Source organism: Electrona antarctica (assembly GCF_951216825.1).
Source record: "Electrona antarctica genome assembly, chromosome: 13".
NCBI classification, from domain to species: Eukaryota; Metazoa; Chordata; class Actinopteri; order Myctophiformes; family Myctophidae; genus Electrona; species Electrona antarctica.
Window position 1 is genome coordinate 22,941,615 of NC_136794.1, and position 27,423 is coordinate 22,969,037.

The 27,423-nt window shown below is 41.7% G+C and overlaps 3 protein-coding genes across 4 annotated transcripts in view; all 3 read right to left on the reverse strand.

The window, feature by feature from the left end:
* The window catches only part of stk39 (serine threonine kinase 39), a gene marked incomplete at its 5' end in the record, with an annotated part of 38,666 nt that extends 29,321 nt beyond the window's left edge, over nucleotides 1-9,345 (reverse strand). Inside the window, 10 exons of the mRNA XM_079517698.1 lie at nucleotides 1,220-1,285; nucleotides 2,415-2,463; nucleotides 2,593-2,726; nucleotides 2,861-2,962; nucleotides 3,389-3,498; nucleotides 4,481-4,536; nucleotides 4,952-5,090; nucleotides 6,087-6,195; nucleotides 6,534-6,646; nucleotides 9,201-9,345. Of these exons, the coding sequence (XP_079373824.1) occupies nucleotides 1,220-1,285; nucleotides 2,415-2,463; nucleotides 2,593-2,726; nucleotides 2,861-2,962; nucleotides 3,389-3,498; nucleotides 4,481-4,536; nucleotides 4,952-5,090; nucleotides 6,087-6,195; nucleotides 6,534-6,646; nucleotides 9,201-9,345 (1,023 nt within the window). The remainder of the gene's footprint in view (nucleotides 1-1,219; nucleotides 1,286-2,414; nucleotides 2,464-2,592; nucleotides 2,727-2,860; nucleotides 2,963-3,388; nucleotides 3,499-4,480; nucleotides 4,537-4,951; nucleotides 5,091-6,086; nucleotides 6,196-6,533; nucleotides 6,647-9,200) is intronic.
* Nucleotides 9,346-18,912: 9,567 nt separating this feature from the next.
* Nucleotides 18,913-19,824, reverse strand: LOC306934890 (sodium/potassium-transporting ATPase subunit beta-233-like; the record flags this gene model as incomplete). The annotated part of the gene is made up of 1 exon (XM_079517699.1): nucleotides 18,913-19,824. One exon carries the CDS (start codon nucleotides 19,822-19,824, stop codon nucleotides 18,913-18,915), a length of 912 nt encoding a protein of 303 aa, XP_079373825.1.
* Nucleotides 19,825-21,232: 1,408 nt separating this feature from the next.
* The window catches only part of LOC306934763 (hyccin 2), a 52,135-nt gene continuing 45,944 nt past the window's right edge, over nucleotides 21,233-27,423 (reverse strand). For both annotated transcript variants that reach the window (XM_079517521.1, XM_079517522.1), the window contains exon 12: nucleotides 21,233-26,877. In XM_079517521.1, the coding sequence (XP_079373647.1) occupies nucleotides 25,961-26,877 (917 nt within the window). In that variant the 3' untranslated portion in view covers nucleotides 21,233-25,960. The remainder of the gene's footprint in view (nucleotides 26,878-27,423) is intronic.

Consider the following 27,423-nt stretch of genomic DNA (forward strand, 5'->3'; position numbering starts at 1 on the left):
TTTTTATATTTTGTCTGACGTGTCTTAGAGAGTTGGTGGATGATGTACTAAACATTGTACAACACGAGAAGCTCGACCCGCCTGTGTCGCAGTGCGATCCGAGTGAGACACACACACTTTATCTGTGCCCACTAACCGTGTGTTTTCTGTGCTGGGCCAGTTGTGTTGTTGTCTCCCCGGGTCATGCCGTGTGTCCGCTGTCCGTGTATATTCTCGGGCCATCGCATAACGGAAAGGGAAACCACGGAGCGAGCTGGGTTGAAAACGCGCAGGTAGTGCCGGTGACGTATCACGGCTGCGGAGCACGGGCATAGGTGGTGCTTCCTCATGCTCAGCATGCGTCACCGTCTATGACTTGCCGAACTGAACTGTGCACGAAATGTTTGCTCACAACTTGTTACCGGCTCAAATGTATATGACTTCTGTTCACTCTAAGTCTAACGGGTCCACAGGTTTCCCGTGTTACAAGCTGTCCAGTGACAGCCCCAAATCCATGGCTCCTGCCTCCAGTCATCTCCCTCTTTATTGATACCCTGCTCTGTCTGTGCGTAATGTTCACGTCATAGGCCTACATGCTAACATGCTCCATCCACCATGTCCTCCATTTGCCCCTGACAGAGTCAGTGAATTTCCACCCTGACCACAGTGCCTCCCAGCCATGACCCTCTGCTCCTGCTGCTATCTCCCATACCCTGGGCTTCCCATCAGAGAGTGATGGGGAGCCAATATCAGACTTGCTTAAAAAGTGCACTTATGTAGTTATCTGCAACTGGAAATCAGCAGTCAGTAAAAGTGATTGATACTTGTACTGCAGAAAATAGCAAATCTCCAAGCTCTACATGGTGTTTGTAGAGCTTGTAGATTAGACTATTTTCGGTGCTTGGCACGGCATACAACCAAGTATAAATGAGGCAAAAATGTGTGCCGTCAAGTGTACCTCAGTTGCTTAACGCTAACCACTCACTTCTGCAGTGAAGATACATCTTTTCTGCATGAACGATACGCTTCTAGCAGGAGCCCATATTTGCAGACAATCCACACAACAGTTTGGACACGAGGTGTTTGCGGTGTTTGAAGAAAGGGACTACGTCCAGCGTCTGTTGACTGTAAATGCAGTGCACTGGAGGGGGGTCCAGTCAGTCCCCAGATCTCTGACTTAAATTGTTCGTGTTTAGTCAATACTGCACTTACTTTACAGAGATCGTTTGTTTACACATACCTTCTTGGCTCTCTGGGCAATCTTTGGTGCGCGACACAAAAGTTTTTCAATTAGATATTCTCTGTTCTGCAAAAGAAAAAACAAACACAGATCAAAACTGTCAGTATTTAATAATAACACTAGTCATATCAGATAAAATTCTAAACAAAACAGAGTATATAACAAGTTGTTATTTTTCAGAGATAGCAACATTTTGTAGCCTATCTTGATATCCATGTCTAAAGATTTGTGGTCCAATGTTCTTTTCGCAATAGATAAATAGGCAATGCAGCTCAGAAAAGTCTTGATTTTCAGACCGGACTATGTAGGCTTTTCAGATCACACATTTTTGGAAGGACTTAATCTTGTCTGTTACAGTATTGTTATTTGTGTTAAGAAAATGTTTTATTATATCCCCACTTCCACAAATGCGTATTAGGAACAACACCTAATCATCGGATTACACATTTTTGGAAGGATTTGATTTCATTAAACTGTTGCAGGACATTATTTGTGTTAATAACTACTTTATATAACCGCATTTCCACAATCACATATTAGGAGCAACACCTTGCTAACAAACATGGGGAGGGGAGGTCATTCCACTACAAAGCTCCATCTGACTGGAACAATCTTCCGCTTTCACTCAGAATCTCAGATCAATTACCTCTCTTGGCCGCTTCAGGACTTCCTTGTATTCACATCTCCAAACAACCTGTTCTTGCTTTTAATACTGCTTTCACACATGTTTACTTCTAACTTTGATACAGGGAATAGTAGTGTTTTCTCCATTATTTACATGCAGTATGTAAATGAGTCGGGGGCCGGGGGTGTGGGTGGGAGAAGGGGAGCAAGCTAACTGTACCTGTATGTGTAATTGTGTACGTCTTGTGTATCTGTACTATATGTCATGTTGCACCTATGTGTCTTTAGTACTGTGTACTTGCACTGCTGTAATGTTGTAGTTATATGTATAGGACCCCCTCTAAAACGAGATGCTGCATCTCAAGGGGCCATCATCTCAATACAAATCTGACAAAAGTTCTGAGGGTGTTCATCCTGTTTTTACATGTATTCTGTAGCACAATGCTATGACTTCATAATGCTGTATATTCCTGAGGCATGCACCAATATTCAAAATTGTGACGTGACGCAAAATCAGCCAAAACATGAAGCACAGGAGACATAGCAAGTTACAGATAATACAGGATCATACCTTGGCTTTTTGGAAGAATTTACACTTCAAAAGTTCTGCTGCTGTAGGCCTATAGACATAAAGAAAATACTTGTTTTTGTCAGATGACACAGATAAAACATCATTATGTGATATCCTCTACAAATGCAACGTAGTCGTAGATGAAACACAGAAGACACACAGTCTGGTACAAGCAAACCTTTTGGTTGGCTCCTTCTGAAGGCACATCGTTATTAGCTTCCTAAAGGATTTGCCATATTTCTTCAGCATTTCCTTGTCCTCCACACCTGTTTCTAGGCTGGGTGGATCATTCTGTAGGGTAAGCATTAAGACCTGCAGAGACAGGATGAAATGGTTACGGCCATGCTATGATGACCAGCAAATATCCCAAAATGGAGTTGGTTGAATGGTATTTTGGAGCTTTTGCTAAGTAGGTTACTGATAATAATACTGTTGGGAACACTCACTTTCATAGGTGGGTATCGGTGGTATGGTGCAGACCCTGTTGCTAACTCTATGGCGGTAATTCCAAAGCTCCAGATGTCTGCTTTGAAGTCATAGCCTCGTACCTGTGGGCATTGCATTACACCCAACTATTTGTAAAATATTTGTTTTTCATAATTATTTTTATTGAGTGAGTACGTATATGTTACAACAATGTATCTTGACAAATCACAAACCATAAGCGTTTCTTAAATCAAAATTCTCAAGGGGCAACAAGGGTTCTGTTTCTCAACATAATTGTCCAAATATAGTATACACACACACACACACACACACACACACACACACACACACACACACACACACACACACACACACACACACACACACACACACACACACACACAATTTGTAAAATAGTATTAGACTAGTTATAATCTGAGATATGAGTCTGTATCTACCTCTATCTACATATATTTAGTCAGTTGTGAAAGCAGATGTAAAAGCTTGCAATGAATCGTGCTGTGATGCCACTCAGGCTTTAGACTCACCTGCTCCATGACCTCTGGAGCCATCCAGCACGGTGTTCCTACAAATGTCTTTCTCACTTTGTTTCTGGTCATATCTCCGCCCGTGGATAGAAAAGAACTTACTCCAAAATCTTAGGAATTAAAAAAAACATAACACAACTATTTTGTATTGTTTTACAGGATGAAATATGAAGTAAGTGTGTGTTGTTGTATGGTCACTTTTGAATTAAACACGTACAGCCGCATTTAGGTTCATTAGATGCCAAAAGCAATGCATAAATTGTGTATTTGTTATATGTGCAGTTGACACAAGACATCCGCTGTTTCATAACAGTTTAGGAAATAACACAGTATATTGTACAGCAAGAAACTAATAAACTGCCAGGGGGATTACAGCACTCCCAAAAATGTCCTTCAGGTACCTTTATTAAATTGGCACCGGTAGCGATGTGCCCATTTAATAAACGTACCTGAAGGACATTTCCGTGAGAAGAGGTAACCCCCTCTGACTGTAAAATAACTTTTCTAGACCAAGCACCCGGTATGAAATGACTAGAAGAGTTTTGAGTATGCTCGCATACGCCATACAGTACATACAGTAGCTGCATTATGTTTACCATTTGAATTTCTGACTGGACATTCCCATTTGTGGGCTGGATGGCATTGGTCTGCGACTGTGTCAGTTACTCGACTACAATAAATAAAGTTGACAATGGATTCAGCAAAGCAACAAAGCAAACACAGCCATGCCGTTTATATGAATTAAAGTCATTTAAAGGCTCTTTAATAATGTTTTAATGAATGAATGTGTTAATGTGTTATTAATGCAACAATACTCAATTCATGGGCCAAGATCCAAGCTAACCTAATCTGATGACATTGTGAGTTAGATAAGTGATTATTTCTCGTAAAGGGTCTATGAATTGATTTGCATTTTTGTTCCCTTTTGTATTCAAGTTCAGGGTGTTTCTTGTCCCATGAAAGTACAATACAGATGTAGCAATGTTGCAAGCAGTGACATTCTTGTAAGCTTCCTTCAAAGTTTGCATACAAATACAAATGAAATAAGAATGCACAAATAGAACAAAGTTAGAATAAGAAATAGGAACACACCTGCTATCTGAACAGATCCATCTTCACCCAGCAGAATGTTTCCGGCCTTTACATCCCTAAGGTCAACCAACCACAGAAAATACAGTCACACACAGTCAATATGTACTAGACTAACTAGAGCACCATTGATCACTACATGTGTGTTTAAATGAGTTTCTCAATCCATTGCCATTATGGGATACTGCCCAAGGGATGAATACTGATTCACACAGTAAAATGCAGAATGTTAAAGCATCTCCAAATGCGTAAACTTGGACCCATAAGGGTACACTTTACACTATCTGTTGTAGGCCTGGCTGTGTGTAGGCCAAGCTTTCTATGACATTGAAGTCCAGGAATTTAACACAATATTTAACACAATACAGCAGCTGTAATGGTGGTCAATAAACACACTTGTATGTAGGTTATTGAACATACTTTCAAAATGTTACTCAACTCATTTAAACATAATTTTACTGCAAGACAAGTTACCTGTGAATTTGTCCATTTTTATGCAGGTAGTCCAGGGCCGCTAAGACTTCTTTTAATATGGTGGCAATGATAGGCTCATCTAACACCCCATGTTTGTGCTCTTCTTTGCTTGTGTGCTTTATTATATCCAGCATAGATCCTAAAAATAATTAAATACATTGTGATGTTTACTCCTGGCTCAAGTAATCCATTAATTGTTCATTCATGATTATTTGCATTGTTATGCACATCATTAAAATGTATTATAATAGCTTTCTGTTCTATAAGCAATAGTACAGATAAGGTAGTTCTTTAACACTACAGCTGTTCTTTAAGAGAATAGCCATGATCACATGATTCATTTCAGGGTTCTGTTGCAGGGCCCCATCATTCATCAAAAAACGGGTTTGTCCTTCAGTAATTACATTTCAAATGTTTAATCGTGTTAGCATATTGATTTTAAACATATGCAAGAATAAATAATTTAAGGCAAGTTAAAATGAGATAACATGAAGGTTATTGATCCTGAAATTGGATAACCTTACAGCGTTAACCTTTGCAAGGACACAGCAGATCATGACAAGGAGTTACTTGAGATAGCTGGCAATCTGGCTTAGCTGAACTATTGACTATTCCTCATGAATTGGAGTAACAACAAAAGAAATACAATGTTCAATAATATTAAAATGTACACCTTATTTCATGCCTGGTGTGCCTCTAAGCCAGTTACATTTCTTGATCTTGACAAAGTTCTATGTCAACGATCTATCGCAGTGATTTTCAACCAGTGGTCCATGGACCACCAGTAGTCCTTGAGGGGGTTCCAGGTGGAGCCCAGCTAAATGATGCAGAGTTGGTAACCAAATGGACCGTTTTAGATCTTCAACTTTTGAGAGAGTACACTCTCAAATGCAGAATAATTAATGGGCCTTGATATGAAAAGGGTTGAACCACTGATCTACCAGATCACATGACCAAAACTGTTAAAGGTCAAAGCACAAACTCTGCTTTCACGAATAAGAGCATGTACAACAGAGGTATCTAAATTGTAATATCTCACCATATTAACTGTACTTCACACACTAACAGTCGGGCAATGATAGGTATTTTTTAGTCTATTTACTGCATGTACTGTATCTTGGCAGCTGAAGCTTACCACCACTTAGAAGCTTCATGACTAACCAGAGTTCATCCTTCACCACGAATGAGGTGTAGTAGGTGACGACATTTGGGTGGCTGCACTGGCTCATTGCTTGAATTTCTTTCTATCATGAGACATAGACAGAGGGAGAGACAAAGACATAATATGAGAAAAGGTATGCCATATCTATACAGTAGGTTCTTTGTTTGTCATGGAGGTAAGCAAGCAAAGGGACCGAACTGTGCACACGTATTGTACATTACCAAACAATTTATATTAAAATGAACCCTGGAGGATAATGTGGATGTAAAATTTGCAACTTTGTTGCACTCACACAGAATAGTAAAAATAACAAAGCACATCAAAAGAAAAACAGCTCTACCAGGGGGAGCGTTAGGGAGGGACAGAAACGCTCTGTGGACACAGGCTGAAAAAATAGCCCTTATTTATTGTTGTACTAACCAATAGCTCATCCATGCTGGTCTGGCATTTTTCCAGGTTGATTCTCTTTATGGCTACACGCTCCTGTCTCGGGGTGCATAGGGCGGCCTGAACCACAGCTGTGGCCCCACTGCCTGCAATTACAGTCACAACAGAGGAGATTATACACACAAGTATTGTAGTTAGCAGTCTACAAGTGGTTTTTGGGATATTGTTGTGACATTCACTTACTTGTCGCTTAGGTCAATTGCTTCCTTTGATGCTTTCAAGAATGCATTGCTAGTTCATCTTACATCTAGCTATTCTTGTTTCTGATTTGCATTATTTCTTTATTTTTATTGTCTTTATTTTTTTTAATATTCACCAATGCCTAACATAAGAATGTCCTACTAGACAAATTACAGTGTTATTAAGTACAGCAGTCGTTCTCCAGGCAGGGGGTCCCCAGATAAATGATTGGGAACTCCGAGAGTGTACAAAATGGAACTATTCTATTTGTACACTCTCAGAGTTATGGGGGTCTGTGCGTAGCCCTAAGGCATAATAAACCGGGAGTTGAAAAGAAAAGGTCTGAGAATGAATGAAGTACAGTAGTCATTTTTATGTGCTTGCTTGCTTCCTTTGTCGTTTTAAGGGGTTGGCTTGTTGGGTTATTTCAAGGTGGTTATTTCAAAACCAGGTCACACACAAGTGGCAGTGAAGTTCTCATTAGGGGCTGTGAGACAGTGCACATAGCTTACCAACTGCTGGTGACAGATAAGGAGAAGTAGAGAGCAGAGGAGAATTGACTCCTGTATTGCACAGAGCAGGGTACTCACTAATTACTAGTCACATAGTCAGTAACAAGTGGCAGTGTGTGCATGTTGTTCATCATCAGCACTGATAAAGCTTTAGCTTTATGCACATCCACACATATTGATCGTGGCCAAGTACATACATATACAGTAGGCTATATACAGTGTTGTCAAGGAACTAAAGTAATATATTACTTTCAGTAATATTATTACTTTTTTCCCAGTAACTAGTAACGTAACTAGTTACTTTCACATTTTGAGTAATAATATTACATTAACTTTTTTTCAAAAGTAACATGTTACTATTTTCACGAGCCTTGGTGGAACTGTGGGTTTGAGTGTTTATTTATAATGGTAGACTGGGTTGGGGTCGAGTTGCTTTGCAGGCTGCTGATCCGCTCTAGATCTAGACTCTAGAGCGGATACGGAAGCGATGCGCACTTGTCTGTACGTATGTGTTAAGTATCGGATGCAGAAGGACGGGCCTTAAACTGTCCAGAACGCGGAACAACAAACTAGTGTGTGACTCGTGTTGTTAAACTGCAAGAGAAGTAAACAAAGTGAACATGGAGGCGGTGGAGGAGACACCGGCACCGCAAAGCATTTCATTCACTACGAAGTATTCGCATTATTTTGAGTATGTCTGCGATAAAGACGAGATGAACATTATTGTCCGCTGCAAGTTGTGCATAGGGAAGAAGGTGTGGTCAGTGTACACTATACAGTACACTTTTCAGAATAGGGGGAGGGGGACTGCTAATGTTGGAAATGCAAAGTAAGACTTTTGGGGACAAATATTTGCAATTTGCAAAAATGCAATTACTGGGGGCGAAGAAAAAAAAGTAATAAGTAAATCAATAAGTAACTAGTTACTTTTCAAGGCAGAGAGTAATAAGTAGTGCAACTATATTACTTTTTTAAAGTAATAAGTCATACATTACTGTTTAAGATATTAGTATATTAGCAGCTAATTATTTGCATAGTACTGTAAGTCATACAAATGACTACATTGTACGACATACAAATGAGCAGAGGAGGTGGTATGATCACTGGGCAGTTAAAGTGAACTATTAATTTGACCTTTAAAACTACATGACTTCCAAATTAGTCAACCATATGCAGATGTGGCAAAATTGGTCAAATTACAGTAGCCTATAGGCTATAATTGTGATGGTGATAGTGGTCATTCATTGACTATGAAGTTATTCAAACGTATAAGCGTAACTAAGTTTTATTACAGTGAGATGGAATTTAATTGACATTATCATTCTTGCCTAAGAAGTTGTTGGTGCACCTACAAGTTTCTGCTCTCTGTCAGTACCAATGATGATCTCTGCGTCCGTGATTTAAGAATTGCTTAATCTTTAATTTATAGGCTATAGCCTTTATATTGCACGACTCACGAGCATGTCGCTTAATTGCCCCAAAAAATAAAGATCTACAAGCTCTTCGAAGTTCCAACGCGACGCGTTTTGTTAGCTTGTAGATCAGTCCTTTTCTTCTGTCGTGACACCGTCGTACTACGGAGCATACATCATACGCTTTACATGAACTGGACACGTGCCATAAAATAAGGAACATTTAAAACCTACTTAAAGGAATGTGACATTTCCGCACTGGTGGTGCGGTGACTGTGAGTGACATTTGTGCCAACACGTGATACGTCGGAGGAAACACACAGATATAATATATATTATGTAGTTTTTTAGAGCAGAACAACCGTAAAACGTGCCCTCCTCATCAGTGTATAAACCTAACATCCGCATAGCAAAGCATCGCCACTAGACAGACCGCTGTTCGTTGCATTATGAAAAAGCCGGTAGGCCCGGATATTACAATGACAACACAGACCATCATTATTCATCATTAATTCACCCAGACTTCTCTCACTAACCTATGACTTCCTGCAGCTCGTACGAATCTCTGGTAATTGGCCAGCTCGTCGTCGTCGGCGGCACCGGTTGTTGCGGATTGTGGTGCTGGTGGTGCTGCTGGTGCTGGACAGGACCAGGAGCCGGAGGTTCGCCTTGCTCCGCCATGATGATGATGGTGAAGATGATGATGATGATGATGATGCTGAGCTGGTTAGAGACCTCTCACAGCCTGTAATGTGCTTTTCTTCTCCGCCTGACGTGACGCTGCCTGCCGATGTCTGTCAGCTGCTGCTGCTGCTGCTGCCTGCGCCTGCCTGCCTGCCTGCCTGGCTGCTGCAGAGCTGCAGAAGAGAGGCGTGCGTTCAACTACCGCCTGTATCGAAACACCCGGAAAATAACGGAACGCCGCACTACGTCTGCGTGAAAATAGTTAGCTTGTAAATTGTTAAGTAGTTAGACAGTTTGGATTAAATATAACTAAAAGCCAACAACATGACTATAAATCACTTCCTGTTTAGGCTGTTGAAATAGTCAATGTTTTATCCTTCGACCTTATTGATAATTGATTGATTGAATTGATTGATTGATTTAATTTTTTATTTCACAGTATGCAGAATGGGTCAAACTAGCCTAGACCTTCTGGACTGGAATAAATTATTCCAGAATGTAAATGGATTATTCGGAATAAAGTAAACCATTTACATTCTGCCTAATGATTCTCCGCTTTTGGTTATATGTTTTATGTTGCACTACTGAAGTGAATTTAAAGGGGAAAAAACTCTTACCCTTATATATTTCTATTATCTTTTCTATATTCCTGAATAATCTTCTTTAACCACTCAAAATAGTCAAGACTCAAAGTCAAAAGGTTGGCACTTGGCAACCATGCAGTTCACTCCTTGCAATAGGCCTAAAGTGAGCAATGGGCATTGGCCTTTTCTTGTTATCACATGGTATAGTCACTCACAATACTTTTTGATCAATCACGGTATTTTCTTTTCAATGTCTGATTCAATTTATAGTGATGTTTAAAATAATACAAGTATATCATATGCGTTCTTTTTGCATAGCATAGACTTAGTAGACTACAGTAGGCTATAATGATGATTGTTTTAGTTTTTTTATACAGTGAGTGATAGCATTACAGCCTGGACAGGGCATAGAGGGGACAGGGCCGACAGGCTACTGCTGACAACTGTCTTCGCGATGAACAGGAGAGTGAAATGCCCTTGAACAAGGCATCAACCACCAGAGATGGGCAAAATACATTGAAAATGTATTTTGTTACAAAATACAAATACTGGGTCACAGAATGTATTTAAATACAAAATACAAATACTGGTCTGAGAAATGTATTTGAGATACAAATACGTATTTTGTATTTTGAAAATACATGAAAATACATTTTCATTAAAATGTATATAATGATAAGTAAATTCATAATTAATTGCCAAATATTAAATTAATGACCTCTCAGAATGTCTAATACATTGAAGGTTATTAAGAATGATACACTTTATATTTTAAGCAAATCAATGTGCTATAACTGTATCAAACAGGACCCACAAAGGAATGGATTGGCCATCTGATTCATCACTGTCACTCCTCTTTGACTTCTACCTCAAGAAAAATGTAGAAAGAGATTGATTGATTGATTGATTGATTGATTGATTGATTGATTAGGCCTACCACCAATTTACATTTAAACCAACAATAAAAAACAAGATAAGTAAACAAGATACTAATGACTAAGATGAATAGATTATCAATTAAAGGAGCATTCAGTGATTTGGAAAACCCCCCCGTCTTCCCCGGTAACAAGATGTGCACATGCAGTGCCGATTCTGGCCTCCAAGGGGCCCTAAGCATGATTGTAGCAAAGGGGCCCCCATGAAAAAATGGGGGGTTTTGAAACAGTTTAAAACAGTTTTAAGTAGACAAACAGAGCAGAATAAGGTATAAACATTTATTGTCTGTCTGTCTGTCTGTCTGTCTGTCTGTCTGTGTGTCTGTCTGTGTATGACAGACTGACTGGTATAAACAGCGCCCCCGGTGTAGAGGGATGGTATGACAGACTGGTATAAACAGCGCCCCCAGTGGGGAGGGATGGTATGACAGACTGGTATAAACAGCGCCCCCAGTGTAGAGGGATGGTATGACAGACTGGTATAAACAGCGCCCCCAGTGGGGAGGGATGGTATGACAGACTGGTATAAACAGCACCCCAGTGGGGAGGGATGGTATGACAGACTGGTATAAACAGTGCCCCCAGTGGGGAGGGATGGTATGACAGACTGACTGGTATAAACAGTGCCCCCAGTGGAGAGGGATGCTATGACAGAGAGACTGGTATAAACAGCGTCCCCAGTGGGGAGGGATGGTATAAACAGCACCCCCAGTGTAGAGGGATGGTATAAACAGCGCCCCCAGTGGGGAGAGATGGTATGACAGACTGACTGGTATAAACAGTGCCCCCAGTGGAGAGGGATGCTATGACAGAGAGACTGGTATAAACAGCGTCCCCAGTGGGGAGGGATGGTATAAACAGCACCCCCAGTGTAGAGGGATGGTATAAACAGCGCCCCCAGTGGGGAGGGATGGTATAAACAGCACCCCCAGTGTAGAGGGATGGTATAAACAGCGCCCCCAGTGGGGAGGGATGGTATGACAGACTGACTGGTATAAACAGCGCCCCCAGTGGGGAGGGATGGTATGACAGAGAGACTGGTATAAACAGCGCCCCCAGTGGGGAGGGATGGTATGACAGACTGACTGGTATAAACAGTGCTCCCAGTGGGGAGGCTGTGTTGTGGCTTTAGTCACAAACTTAAGCATAGCCCCTGGAAATTATAGATACAAACACAAGGATAAAAAAAAAACTCAATTGTATATATATACACACACACACCCCCGCCGCCCCCCCACTTTGAAAGGGGGGCGTTTCCGCGTGGTGGAAATGTCTACTACAATAGGCCTGTCCTTGATTCTGATCACTAAGGTACGCTGTTGGCGGAAGATTTCACCATTGAGCAGCGTTACACTCACTGCGCAAATAACGTAAAAAGCCCCCACGGCTCCGCCGGCCCTGTGCTCACCGTTCCTTGCCAGGCCTCAAACGGCCTGGCCAATCAGCAGCGGCTATCCCGCCTCTAGCTGCTGCTGATTGGCCAGGCCGTTTTGTGGCCGGGCATCAAGTCTGCCTGAGAGTTCCCAGATGGGAGCAGGAGGGGGGAACCCAGTGTACTCTCTGCTGCCCCATCTGGCGGAGTCAGGTTATGTGTTTTGCCCCTAGTTTAAACCTGAGGCTGTGTAAAATGACATTAAAAAGTATTTTATGTATTTGAAATACAGAAAATACTAGATCTGAAAGTATCTAGATACAAAATACATCTCATTTCTTCCATCCCAGCAAAATACAAATTACAAAATACAAAAAAGTATTTCAAATACGTATTTCAAATACATGTATTTCAAATACTGCCCATCTCTGTCAACCACTACGATGAAATGTGTTCTATGAGCAGGGCCTGGCTGGAAACAAGTTCTTGAGCTTAGCCCAGATACCCTGGGTAAATATATATTTCATTTCATTTCATTTCATTTCATTTCATTTCATTTCATTTCAAATCACCAGTCACCACTGCTATTTACTGGCATACTGCCATCTACTGGCACACAATGGACACTGCAGATGAGTACACACTGACACAGACACAATGGTTTTCCTCGCCTGACAGAGATACTGAATCAATTAAATTTACAGTTGCAACTTTGCAAGGTACATTTCAAATTATTATTTTGTTTATTGTATGTTTTTGTATGCTTAGTTGTATGATGCATTTCATTTTGTGCTGAATATTCTATTTGCACATTGTGTCTCATGCTTATCCATCATAACTATGACTGGCTGACTAACATTATTGTCTCCACCAGGACCAGGCCGAAGGCATGGGGAGAGAGTATGTTTTGCACGTGCGTGTGTGCGTGCCTGTATCTAGGATGGTGTGGAGGTGGTGGTGGTCATGACTCATGAGTACAAGGAAGAACCTGTTGGCTGAAAATGGATCCAGAGTTTCCATCTAAAACTAGAAAAAGTGCTGCACAGGTCTCCGCCAGGTCAGGTAGGTTTTTGTGGGCCAGCAATATTCGGAATTCGCCAATCAGGTTGGAATATGAAAAATCTGACGAATGCGTCTTGATCACTTGAGGGCCTAATGTTCCGATTTGCGTGATGTTTGGACAAAATGTAGGGCCTCAAAATCGGCCTCCTGGTGGCACTTTAACAGGGTAATGTTAAAAGGGTGGCATTTGTTTCTCAACGTATTGCAGTGTTCATGATTTGCGGCAATTTTGTTCAAAACAGGCCACAATCCTGCAAACTTTAAATGTCAATCTTAGCCAATCAGATTCAGGCAGATTGGTTGAGACAAAAATATATCCGTCTTGATCAAATTACTATAGAGATTATGTGTACCGATTTGCATGACATTTTGATAAAGTCTGAAGGAGTAATATCCAAAAATCCAGTCCAATGGATTGGATTTGTCTGAAGCGATTTTTAATACTTTTCATTGTTTCAATATTTTTGAGGGGCGCTAGCCCCTCCTATATCCATCTTTTGGATTGGTCTGAAAAACTTTGTCCTACACAAACATTAAATTCCTACGGAGCCCCTGAATGGCCATGCATTCAAAATATATTTTATCTTGTACGTACAAGATAATATCTCGTCCGTACAAGATATTATCTTGTACGTACAAGATATTATCTTGTCCGTACAAGATAATATCTTGTACGGACAAGATATTATCTTGTACAAACAAGATATTATCTTGTACGTACGAGATAATTAATATCTTGTACGGACAAGATAATATCTTGTACGGATGAAATATTATCTTGTCAAGATAAAATATATTTTGAATGCATGGCCATTCAGGGGCTCCGTAGTATATTGATAACACAAGGTTCACAAGATATTTACCACAGTCACGGGAAATCTCCAATACTGTAAATGCAAAGCTCTTTAACAAATATATATTCATAAAGTGACAGTACTGTCTAAATTATGCACTCGTAGTGCTGTATCTATCTATCTATCTATCTATCTATCTATCTATCTATCTATCTATCTATCTATCTATCTATCTATAAAAGCACCGACAAATGTCTGTCTGTCCTTCTGTCTGTAGCCTACACTTCCTTAACCTGACTCTGCCAGATGGGGCAGTAGAGAGTATCTACATCTACAAAGTGCAACCCCGAAAGTGAAAATATTCAATAACTTCATTTCTATGCAGAATATTGAATTTACATCACACATCAATGGTTTACTTATGATCGTACTACAGCATTTATTTGCCAAAGAAAAGTTTAATTTAATTTAATCTAATCGATTCTATGGCTCTCTATGGGCAGTAGACGGTTAGCTGGGCGGTTAGGGACCGTCTACAAAGTGCCAAAGAAAAGTTGAATTTATATAGGCCTACTATTAGTGAATACATTTTTCCAATTGCCTTGCATAGGAAAATCTAAAAGGCTTTTGGTTTTATTTGATCGGATCACTATGCCATTAGGGTTAACGGTTGGCCCAGCAACATCATCTATCTATCTGTCCGTCCGTCCATGCATATTAGCCTACTTTTGTGCCCAACCCAACCTGAAAACAATTCCCTCCCTATCAGTAATGTGATCTATTACATCGCATTACCCACACTGAACATCATTTGCTGTTCATATATTCAGAACTGGTAAGGACTAGCATTAATAACATGGTTCACAAGACATTACCACAGAATGTGGTTTTGTCTGATGCAGATCAGGACACGCAAACACAGCACAGAGTGGAAGGGGAACTCCAGTCTAGGCCCATCAGCTATAGCTCGGTCGGTAGTCCACAGTGCATCAGCTGGGTCGATAGTCCACAGGGCTTTTGCCTTACATGGTGCTGACTGACAAAGATCAGCTGAGGTCACATCCAGTGGGTGAAAAAGTACTCAAATATTTTACTTAAGTAACAGTATCAATACTGCAATGTAGAACTACTCTGTTACAAGTAAAAGTACAATATTTGCCTCTGAAATAGTGGAGTAGGAGTAAAAGTACTGAAAATTGGAAATACTCCAGTAAAGTAAAACAAATACCTCAAAATTGTACTAAAGTAAATGTACTTAATTACTTTCCACTACTGGTCACATCGTTACAGCTGAGAGTGGAAAGGTAATTAACTGCAGGGTCAGCAGTATAGGAGCACGCTGCAGCCTGGGACATAGATCAGTAAGTAAGTAAACCTTTTTAAAATTTCAAGGACACACATTTTGATGTGCATTAGAGGCCAGGCCATGGACCTCTGTTTGATAATTATTTTATCTCTGGCACCCGATTCTGATAACCTTTTTACGGCATGGATTATCTGAGGTGAGTTCCCAAGTACTTGGAGCCACGCCGTTCCGATTTTTATTATCATACAGGATCCGGTCTGATATGGTCATTTGATCGAGAATTCCTTTATCGGAATTCCTTGAGACAGTGAAACTCTGATCAAAAATAGATGGACACTCTCTTATGTTTGTAATAGTAAATTCACATGTAATTCTGGAACTCCCTCGCGGATCCCTGGGTGTAGATGCAGAGATGAGTTTGTCAATCTGCTATTTTAAAAACATCTGAAGATTTGTGATAAATCTCAGATTATATATATTTTAGATATATAATATATTTTATTATATACCTTATATTTTTTATAATTTCTTGCTTCTTGGGGTCCTTGGAACAAAATATTTTGATATGGGGCCATGGGGGTCCACAGCCATTATTTTGGCAGTCCTTGATATAAAAAGATTTTGAGCACCACTGATATATCAAGTTTAATTGATCTTGATTATTCTTTCAACCTTTTCCACATTAAAGGACCACTTCACCACTTTTCAACATCTCTTCATATAATTGGTCCTCACTAATGTTCATGATAAAACACAATTTTTTCCTACTCAGTCTGTGTCTCATAGGAGGGCTTTGGGCAGTTCGGACACCCGTCCACCAGTGACATCATCATTAGGCAGATTTTTTTAAACAAGATTTGTTTTAAAATATATTTAGATTTTTATTATCGTGAGAACGATGGCTTCAACTTTTGCATTGCAACTTTTCAGGAAAAGAAAGCCTGCCGTTTCTATTAGCTTGGATTCACCATCGATGATGTCACTGGTGGACGGGTTTCTGAACTGCCCACAGCCCTCCTATGAGACACAGACTGAGTAGGAAAAAATGGTGGTATTTTATCATGAACATTAGTTAGGACCAATTATAGGAAGAGAAGTTGAAAAGTGGTGAAGTGGTCCTTTAAGGTTAATCATCTCTTTGGGGGAGCCTACTGATAATTCTCACCAAGTGTCATATATATAGGCCTACTGTATAATCTTATTTCAGACAGAAGTCCATAGCACAATTAACATACAATAAGAAAAGGATCAAACAAATTTTAAAAAAAAGTACAGTAGTGCAAGAACTAAATCACACCCGTGTGAAGTGAGGGGCGCTCTTCTCATCATACATCATCTCATTCCGGCCAATCACAATTTGTGTCCTCACCTTCGTCTTCAATGGTGTTTAACTAACTACTTCCATAGAACCAAGAACCTTGGTGTTGTCCTGGACAGTCAGCTCTCATTCAAAGCACACATTACAGTGGTCACTCGATCCTGTAGGTGTACACCCTTCCTCACCCAGGAGTCAGCCCAGCTCCTTATCCAGACATCAGTCATATCAAAACTTGACTATTGTAACTCCCTCCCTACTGGCCTATCTGGCATGCACACTCTCTAATTGATCCAAAATGCCGCAGCTCGCTTGGTCTTCAACCAGCCAAAATTCTCACGTCTCCGCTCTTCTCCGCTCCCTCCATTGGCTCCAAATAATTGGATAATTGAAGAATACCCCATTTCTTCCTCTGTTCTTCCTCCATGTCTTTAATCCTCTTGCAAGAACAGCATTTCATTCCATTTGTCCGTTTGATGTTCAGCATTGAATCATGCACTTTAACAACTGACTAAACAGGGTTTGATAAACCATGTCCCACAGCAGAGGTTACTTGGTAACTGATGCTTGTTTTTGTGGCATGTTTGTCCACGTTCACAGGGGTGGGCATGCGGGGGTGTGGTATGGGCATGTAGTCGGGGCCACCTCCTTGTGACCACTAATGAATTGAGTGTACCACAATGGAAACAAGACATTAGTGTTATGCTGTTAGCATAACCTTTGACTGTACTACATTTACTGTTAACTAACTTGTTAACAAAGTAATCAATCAATCAATCAATCATGCAGCTCTCATTTCCTGGTTGGGTGGGGTTGATGCATAGAGTATAAAAAGGATAGACTGAACCGGCGCGATAGCCCCCCATAGGAAAATGACATAGGAAAACTATTGGTGGAGCGGTTTGTCTAACCCATGTTATGCTTAGCTGTGATTGGACCATAGCAGTTTGGAGAGGGTCTTAGCTTGTGTATTTCAACTTATTTTCTTGAAATATGTCCTGTTATAGTTATTTTTTCCTTTCTTGTACTTTTTTCCTATATATTCTTTTGGAAAATGTGTAATTTCTTTGTTCTTAATTTAGTTTTTGAAGAAAAAAGGAGAAAAAAAACTAGCAAATGTTTGGCACGATGAGGTCGACCATTGGATCCGACGGTGTAGGAGAGTTCGTCAACAAGTCGGCGATCAACTTGGCTTCCTCTCGTTTCAGATTGTTGACCTTCACAATAGGTTGTGCAATGGCTAGAGGAGGTTTTCTCCCTCAGTCAGCACCACCTAGGTTGCTCCATCGGCTGCTCATCAGCCAGGGCCTCTCGCCTACAGTAGGTGATCGACAGGTTGGAGGCTTGCAGTTCTCTGCCTCTGCTGACTACATAGATGTGCACCATGGTGATCATCCTGACCATGCAGGAAGTTGCTTCTCTTCTGCTCCTTTCCGAGCCTCCCGTCTGTACTAACAAAATTGACCTAATTAATTTAGGTTCGCTGGCAGATGGGTCTGAATTTGGGGTGTAGCTCCCAACTCTCATAACTCCCAACATGCGAATGGGCTCCATGGTGTCATAAAAACAGTGTGCCCAAACCAAAGAAAAACCCAGGAGGCAGTTTGTGCTGGGTGAGCAACTTCATTAAAATTAATGGTTGGGGATCTGTCAGATCTGCATGTCCCTTTTATGCCCAAATATGGAGAGCAATTCTGGAAAACAGCCTATCCAGACGACTCGGCACCGAACACCACACTCCCTCGAATCCTCGGCGATGCATGTGCAGAGTCTGCGCGGATGATAGAGGCATCTCCATATATGCTACCAGTATGAGACTATTGGTTGGATCGGCGGTTCTGGACAACCGCCACTCTGATTGACTTGACGCCGGGCACGGGCAGACAGATGGACGTACAGAGATTTCAAACATTCATTGTGATAGCAAAGGTCTGGGTTATGGTTTTTTTTCCCATCATGAACTCGATTTTCAGGATAACAATGAACATAATAGCTAGGCTTCATAACACAGATACTTCTTGGCTGATACGGTATGTGCTCCACTGAGTGCAAGTAGCCCTCTAGTTTTTATTTATTTATTAATAGTACATTCTAATCACTGGCGTAAACCGAAAGCCAGTGGATAGCAGTTAAAGGGTAGCTCCTGTATATTTATATAAATGTCTTTGTTTTGTTTTTCCAGGAATCTAGTCATGTCTATTCATTGGATACACGGAGCTTAACATTAAAGCGTCCCTGGTAGCGGTCTTTGTCACTGTAGTCAATGTCCTCTCCGAACACTTTGCACTCCATGTGGACGAGCTCATTCATAGCGATGTCAAACTTAATGCCCACTAGGGGCTGGAGGTACTGTGGATGCAGCTTTTTGCCATAGTATGGGTAGTACTGGAGAGGAAAGCCACCAAAGCCAAAGTACTTGATCTCCACAATCTTCCCCTTGTCCTTACCTATTTTGCTTGTGCAGTGGATAGGAATCCGGTTGGGGTCAAAATTGGCCTGGAGAGCCTCCGGGAGTGACGCATTCTTAGGAGCTGTTGGTGTGTACCGGACAACCCTGTTAAACTTGACAATCAAGCATGGCTTTCCGTCCCTGAAGCCAAATGTGTTGTCGTCTTTTAACCCGGAGCAGTCTTCCAGCCAACTCTTGTAGAAGCGACAAGCCTTCTTCTCCTCTCCATCTTCGTTGGCGCGATCAATGCTTGGTCCAGGTTCTCCAGCTTCTCCACAGTTCATGTATTTTAACTCTTCAGTCTGATGTCCATCCTCATATGATGCCAAGAGGTCCTTAATGGCATTGGTGTACTTCTCATATGTATCTCGCTTGTTCATGTTGAAGGAGATCTCCTCTTTTTCGGAGCGTGGGGTGTGTGATAAACCTGGGCGTTCGACTCTGTCTTGATAAGTTGGTTTGGTGTCGCTTAGTGAAAACATCAACATCCGAATGGTCGCAAAGAAGAACATCGCCAAGAATACATAGAGTATTGTGTAGAACACTAAGATCTTAAGCCAGCTGCTGCCTGTGCGGCCCATGAATGCCTTACTCTCCGAATTCCATACGAAACCCCAAAAGCCTTTACCTGCGCCTTTATCTACGCCTTTATCTGCCATTTCTCTTGATTTTCCTCTTCAACCAGAAGTCTTGTACAGAAACTCTGAACGGACTAACATTTCATACCCTGACCCTGTTATTTATATCCCCCAAAGTCTTCCAGTTTGGTGTGTCACAGCTGCATGCTGATTGGACATTTGCAGATAAATCACCATGTAAGGAGCCGAGAGTGGCGACACACTTTGACCTCGTCGCTAAGCGGATGCCTATGGGCTATAGTTCCAAACATTGGAACTATCCCATTGAGATAGAATGGGCGCTTCCGCATGCCATTGTTACAATGGGAGTCGACGCTAGTGTCGCCACTCGCTTACTAGATTACTCTGGTAAAGAGTAGCCAGATGATGTCATCAATATGACGTCTAGTATTGACATAATCTTAGACTAGCCCCTGGACTAGCCTTGAGTTCATATTTGGGCATGGCCGACACAGAACTCCATATTTGGGTATGCATGTGTTATACATGCAGACTTTGCAGAGTCCCTCAGGGCTCTATGGTAGTGAATTTTCTGTGTTCCGTTATTGTGGGGAAAGCATTCGCAGAAAATAGTCGATACTGGTTAGGCTATTTTCTGTGACAGCTTTCCCACAATACGTATGCTGGGGTTTAAGTGGATATAAAACGTAATTGCCAAGAGAGCAAACACACATTTTTGAACTTTTTGTGCTATTAACTGAATGCTCAAGGAGGTTAAAATAGAATAAAATAAACTTGTAATGTTCACTGTGTCCACTTGAGGGAGACAGAGAAGGCAGAATGAAAAACTGAACCTCATCACATTCTGAATCACATACAAACCAATCAATATTATCTAGTTGAAGAATTCATTAAGAATTTAAATAATTCTTATTTTTTTCTTTCTTTTTTGCCAGGGGTCATAATTTATTAAACTCAGCTAGGCTAATCAGATCCAGCAGTCACTCAGTAAAAAGATTATTTTCATTGCAAAACGATACAGCAGTATCACCACCAGTACCACCCAGTTACTAGAGGGTGGTGATACTGATTAGCAATAATATCATAGAGCACAGTATAATTGACAGATGTTTGTCATATAGGTTAGGCACACTTACTGGTGCAAGTACTGGTGCTTTTGTTTGACAGTAAAGGTATGTACTGTAGCATAATTGTAATTGGGCTTCATATCAAATTATTATTTATTCATTTGGCATATATTAAAGTATGTCCCCATCATATGCTATAAAATAATTTTTCAGCTCATCTCAAATACCCTGCTTACCTACTAAATGCTAGCAAAATACTATTTAGCTATTAGTTCAAATAAGTCTACTGTTGCTTTATATATATGGTATATATATATATATCAACAAAAGCTTAGCCAACAAATGGCATTAACTATTTGACAAACTTTAGGTTATTCAAGAACTTGACACCAAAACACAAGCACATGTCCCTTACGGCACAATATTTATTCAACAATATACAGATTAATTTCTCTCTACATCTCAGAATGGTCACCATTTTTAATAGTCGTCTTGCTTTCACGCTTTGTACATTTATTTACAAGATTTAAAATAAGTCTCTTTCCATTTATACAACATCAATGGTACAGTGTTTTCACATCTTTAGCTTCAGATTTGAAGCTTCTAGATTTGATTAATCATCATCAAATAATCAGCTTATATTTAGTTTTCCATACACTGACGTCTCTGAGCCACAAAGCAGCACATTGACAGAGGGCTCGACATGCACCGTGAGTCCAGTCCCTGTGGGAGCCGCAGCGTGGCTCTGTGGGAGTCTGATGACAAATGCACAACGATAGATGATCCTCTGGTTTGACACCACACAAGATGGTGTGCCAGAAGGTCCCTTCTCTACAGCACCTCAACAGTGGGTGCACTATGAACGGACCGAAAACATGGCGCTGTTGACATCTCACACTTGAAAAAATAAGTTCAAATGCTTGCAGAACTCTGGTGTCTGAACCCTCCTGCCCCAAAGAGGTTCAATAATGACAAAATGGGACAAAAAAAACAAACAAAAAAAACATCATGTTGCATAGAATCAATTCTGACCTCAAAAACAGAAATTTTAGTGCTGCCAGATTTGACCTGTGGCCTTTTGACTAACTTAAGACTCCGGCAACCTTCCTGACCTTTTTGTTTTTAAAGAAAGAATCTCTCATTATATATCCTTTGTTTTAAAAGAAAGAAAAAGCATTGAGTTGTGACCGCTTAGATTTACTACTTTTGAAGAGACTAAAACCCTGCATTGAGTGTATACACAACATCTATCGCTATATTTTATCGCTTAATAACTGGAGAGAGGTTGTTAAAGACTGGAATAAAGTGCATCATACTGTATGAACACAAACCCAACACATACCACATGCAGGGCAGGAAACCAACATTTTATTCAGCCATCAGTCACAGACACAGTAGCTAGTGGACAATGAAATTCACCAGCCACGAGGGGGCGTCTGGGTGGGGCGAGGGGAAAGGTTCCTGCCTACTACTGTAGAGACGAACACGTCTTCACGGGTGGGAAAGCCGGAAGGAGGGGGATCTCTGTCACTGCACTAGTACAGACTCCTCCTACAGGCTTGTCGTGCCACCTGTTAAGCACGAAGCGGAACTGGGAGGGATAAGCGTGTTCCTCCGCCCACAGGGTTGGCACAACTTGGCAGTGAAAGGGACTAACTACTAAATAAATTGTGTGTGGAGGGGGGGGGGGGGGGGGGTAGGGGTGTCCCTAACACCCCACCAGACAGATGGTCACTTGCCACGGTTACGTTTGTTTGTTGGACAGACAAATTTACCAGCAACAGTTCAAATTTACCAGCAATTGTTGGCTGGCTTGGTGGCTATAGCGTTAATTTCCCACCCTGGTCACATGCATTTGAACACAAGACACAAGACAGATATTCTTCCATCCATTACACCACGTTGACAATACATGGTGCCATTCACCTTGGGTCAGGGACACAGATACGTCACCAGCTCCAACAGCAAAAAGGAGCCACTCAACTCACAGCATAATACAGCAGATGAGGACATTATGACCAAACACAGGGATGACAGACATGTGCGTGCGTGTATATGGACACTACAGCATTGCGTACTGGGAGCCTCATCATATACAGGTACTGTTCAACTCCCTTGTTTGGGCAGTCAGCCAAGCAGTGAGGGACTGTGCAGCCTAATTTATACTTTGAAAATAACCGGTTTTCAGTAATCAAGACCATCAAAGTACAAATTAGACCTACTGATGAGGTCTAATAACATTGTGATCCGTAAATTATATGGCGCACACACAGCAGTAGCTTATAGGTCATGACGTCTCGAATGATCACCGTGGACCAAAGTGACTTTTCTATACATTTAACGAATCCATTCATCCATCTTTTATAGAAGCATACTAAGCTAGAAATGTAAATGCCAATACATAAAACTGACATCTAGACACATCAACTGGCTCTGAAAGCAAAGCTTCATTGTGATTGTGAAAGCACTTTTTAACAACCATACTATGTGCATTTTGCCTTGAATTATACACAGCAGAAAGAAAACAAAAGTACAGTGGAGCTGCATGTAAGGGCACATTTAGCTGTGAAACCAAACCTCACTTCTTGTCCTTTAACATTTGACATAAGACTAGTAAACAGAAAGATAAAAAAATAAAATTAGGCAAACAATATTTTAATTAAGACACAAACAGGATTTCATGAAAAGAGACTGTGTATTGGCACATTTGGCTAGGAGCCTGTGACAGGAACAAGACTGGGTTTGGCTTGCTGGCTGGTTTCAGGAAGTGGCTGAAACAGCAGTGCTTCACAGCGCACAATGCATGCAGACAAGCAACACTACGTTCAATTCACGCAGGCTGGAGAGTGCACTACAGAATGCTTGCTAGTGCTGTGCACAGAGATAGGCATTTTAACAACAGACAACATCCATGCATATCTGGGAGGAAAATTGCACTTGCACAAAAATCATGACTATGAAGAAAATCTGGATTTAAGGGAATGTTAAAATTATGATAATTCAATTTAGGTGTTTTTAATAACATTTACAGGAAGGACAAGGACATTATTATTATTTATTTTTTCAAACCTGAATGAAGACAGATAAAACTTTTATCTTGCGGCAAAAATGTGTGCATAATGTGGTTGAACTAAAGCACGAGGACTTGATAAGACACATTGACAACTCCTCACGCATACAGATTATACAGTGTCCTTACAGTAGTGTGTGAAACTGTTTTGGTCCCCACTTCTCCTTCCCAACCTGTAAAATTCTCCAGTAGTTGCTGCTTCAGAGGCAATGGGAAGTTAATCCACGCCTCAGAGCAGAATGTGATTGGGAGACAGGTGTGAATACACAATGAGGTAGAACAAAATATTTTCATGAGCATCCAATCAAGGTAGACAACATGATGTCAATAGTGACCGAAACGAGTAGTGACCATTAGCAACCACCAGAGGGGGTGACATTTCACTCACAAAAAAAATAAAATAATCATGGTCTTGGGTAGAATCACCCATCAGCTATATCTGTAAGAAATACTGGGAGGGGATGGGGAAGGAGGGCATCCCCTCCCCTTACTGGGCAGGGCCTTTCTTACCCCTCCCCTACTGGGCGGGGTTTCGTGCAAAAATCATACACGGCCACATGAAAATCCAAGTGCTTTCAGATGTAAAGACTAAAGACCAAACAATAATATAAAAAAAACCCCATCACCATCTAACTTTGATTCATTCTTTGAAGTCATTGTCTTGCACTTAGGTCTTATTTGTTAATATATTAATGGTTTACTTTTTCTCCTTCTCTTTTCTACAATTTACCAACATAATTTTCATTGTAGTTTCTTCAAACCTGACAAGAAGTTACCAGAGGACCTCAAAGAAGATTTGATTAATTGCCATGATTAACTGTCATGCTTGGGTCTCTGTAAGCTGCCCAGCAGCAATGCCATCCCAACATTTTGTCCATTTGTTGGGCTTAGAACTGACATGGTCGACCGCTCGGCTCGACACATTCCAGTTTAATTTCATAACAGCATCAATAGTTTGAAAATGACCAGAGATCAAATGCGTAGAATTAATTACAAAATAAAATGAAGCTTACAGTATGAGGTAAAAGCCTAAAGACCGACTTGGGTCCAGGTCAAAATCAAAGCATGTCATTAAAATGAAGGAAAACATATATAAATAAATAAATGACCTACTGTCTTTGGATTGTGATTCTGCTTGCTTGCAAACATATTTAAAGCAATCATGTCCATAAAATGATTTGTCAAATTAAACATTTAAAAAACGAACAGAAAAAGAGAACAGGGGAGGGGACATAGTCATCAGGTCAGATTCCATATGAGAACAGAAATTAACAAGAGAAAGAACAATGATCCTCACTCTTCTTCACATGATGAGCAATGGCAAGTCTTATTGCTGATTACAATACAAAATGGACTGATTCAGTCAGGAACTCAACTTATCTGAAATGATACAGGTCCTCAGGTACTGTGTTCTGTTTGCTCTCACTAACCCCCACATGCTTATTCTCTGGGTCCTGTGAAGGCTTGTTACAGGAGCAATGCTCAGTTTGGTCAAAAGGGAGAATGTGGGTCTTGTGGACTTGGGAGCTGTCCAAGTCTACCGACTGACATTTTACAATTGTGTGCCTTCTTTGAAGCAGATCCTACCCACCCTTCCACCCCCATCCAGTGACTGTAGACGATAGCATCTGAGGATGACGACAAAGACCACTCCTCTCTGCACGTACATACACACACACACACACACACACACACACACACACACACACACACACACACACACACACACACACACACACACACACACACACACACACACACACACACACACACACACACACACACACACACACACACACACACACACACACACACACACACACACACACACACACACACACACACAAAGACACTCAGTCAAAGTAACCAGCGTAGGTAGGTAGGTAGGTAGTAGATGTCTATGGTGTGTTTCGTATACCAGACAAATACCAGAGTGGAGGGGTGTGTGTGTGTGTGTGTGTGTGTGTGTGTGTGTGTGTGTGTGTAGAGGAAGTGTGCAGGTTGTTAAATAGTATGTGTGATTGTGTGTATGAATACCTGCATCACCCTCATCCCCATGTTACACCTGCGATATGATCTGCATGTTGAAGCTGGGGGAGCGTGACTGCTTGGTGAGGGGCGCTCCGGGGGAGAGCAAGTCCTGGGCCTCCTCTGGCCTGACCAAGTGCTCCTCCTGCAGGCTGATGGTGGAATGGCGGTGGGAGCCGCCGCCGGCGAGTCCCCTGGCCACCTCGGAGCTCCGGGCGCCACTCACCTCCTCCCCTCCTTTGCCGTTCTTCCCGCCGCCGTTCAGATTGAGGCTCATGCAGTCAAAGGACTTGCTAGACGACGTGCTGCCAGTCCGTACCAGCGCATGGCCCGTGGGGAAGCTCAGGTGCTTCTTGATGGGGCTGAGTTCGATGGCGTCCAGGTCGATGCTGACCGGCGGGGTCTGCTGCAGCTGCCTCGGATGGTGCCTCCTCGGCGGGGCTTGGGGTTCCGTTGGCGCCTCCCGCTTCTGATTCTCCGCCTCCCGCTTCTGATTCTCCGCCTCCAGCTGCTGCTTCTCCACCTCCCGCTGCTGCTTCTCCGCCTCCCGTTGCTGCTTCTCCACCTCCCGTTGCTGCTTCTCCACCTCCGCCTCCCGTTGCTGCTTCTCCACCTCCCGTTGCTGCTTCTCCGCCTCCCTCTCCTGCTTCTCCGCCTCCCGCTGCTGCTTCTCCGCCTCCCTCTCCTGCTTCTCCGCCTCCCGCTGCTGCTTCTCCGCCTCCCTCTCCCTCTCCCTCTCCTTGTCCTTGTCTCGAGACAGGCGGGACGCCACCGCTTTCTTGAGGCTGCTGCTGCTGCTCTTCAGGCTGCCCCCTCTGGTGGCCGTGCCGCCGGTGCTGCCTCCCTTGGTGCCGCTGGGCTGGCTGCTGTTGGACGCCCCCGAGGAGAAGCCCTCGTCCGGGTCGTTCACGTTGAACGAGTCCTCTCCGCCGCTCATGCCGTCGACTTCTGCCACACGTGCAACCACATGAATGGACACACACAGAGACACAAAAATAAAGAATAGTGTGATAGACAGAGAGGTTATGGATTCAGATTTAGGAAAGGTCGAGTTTGACACAGATGCCGAGTGATCTTGTTAATGAAAGTTTAAAGAATAACAATGCTTCACTTCAACCTCATCCGAGTACAGGATATCAACTCATTAAATCTAACCTTTCAAAAGTGGCTGGTTCACAGTCTCAAATAGGCTAAATCTACCATCAACAGAAATACTTACCTCTCTCTCAGGGCCAATTTATATTAATTGAACAACAAGAAAAACAAAGTATACTTTTCACTATAATCCTTGCAAAGGGCAAAGCTTTAGATCTTCATTCTCAGTCATCACAAAAGCCAGAGTCAACCCCTCATTAAACTGGATGATTGATGAATCATGTTCATAATGTGGGATAAATTAGGGGACAGAATTAGATGGCTCCTAGATGGTCAGTGCTCATAATTACATTCAGAGCAGATCATGCTCTCCTAATTAGGTCCTTATAGTGATATGCA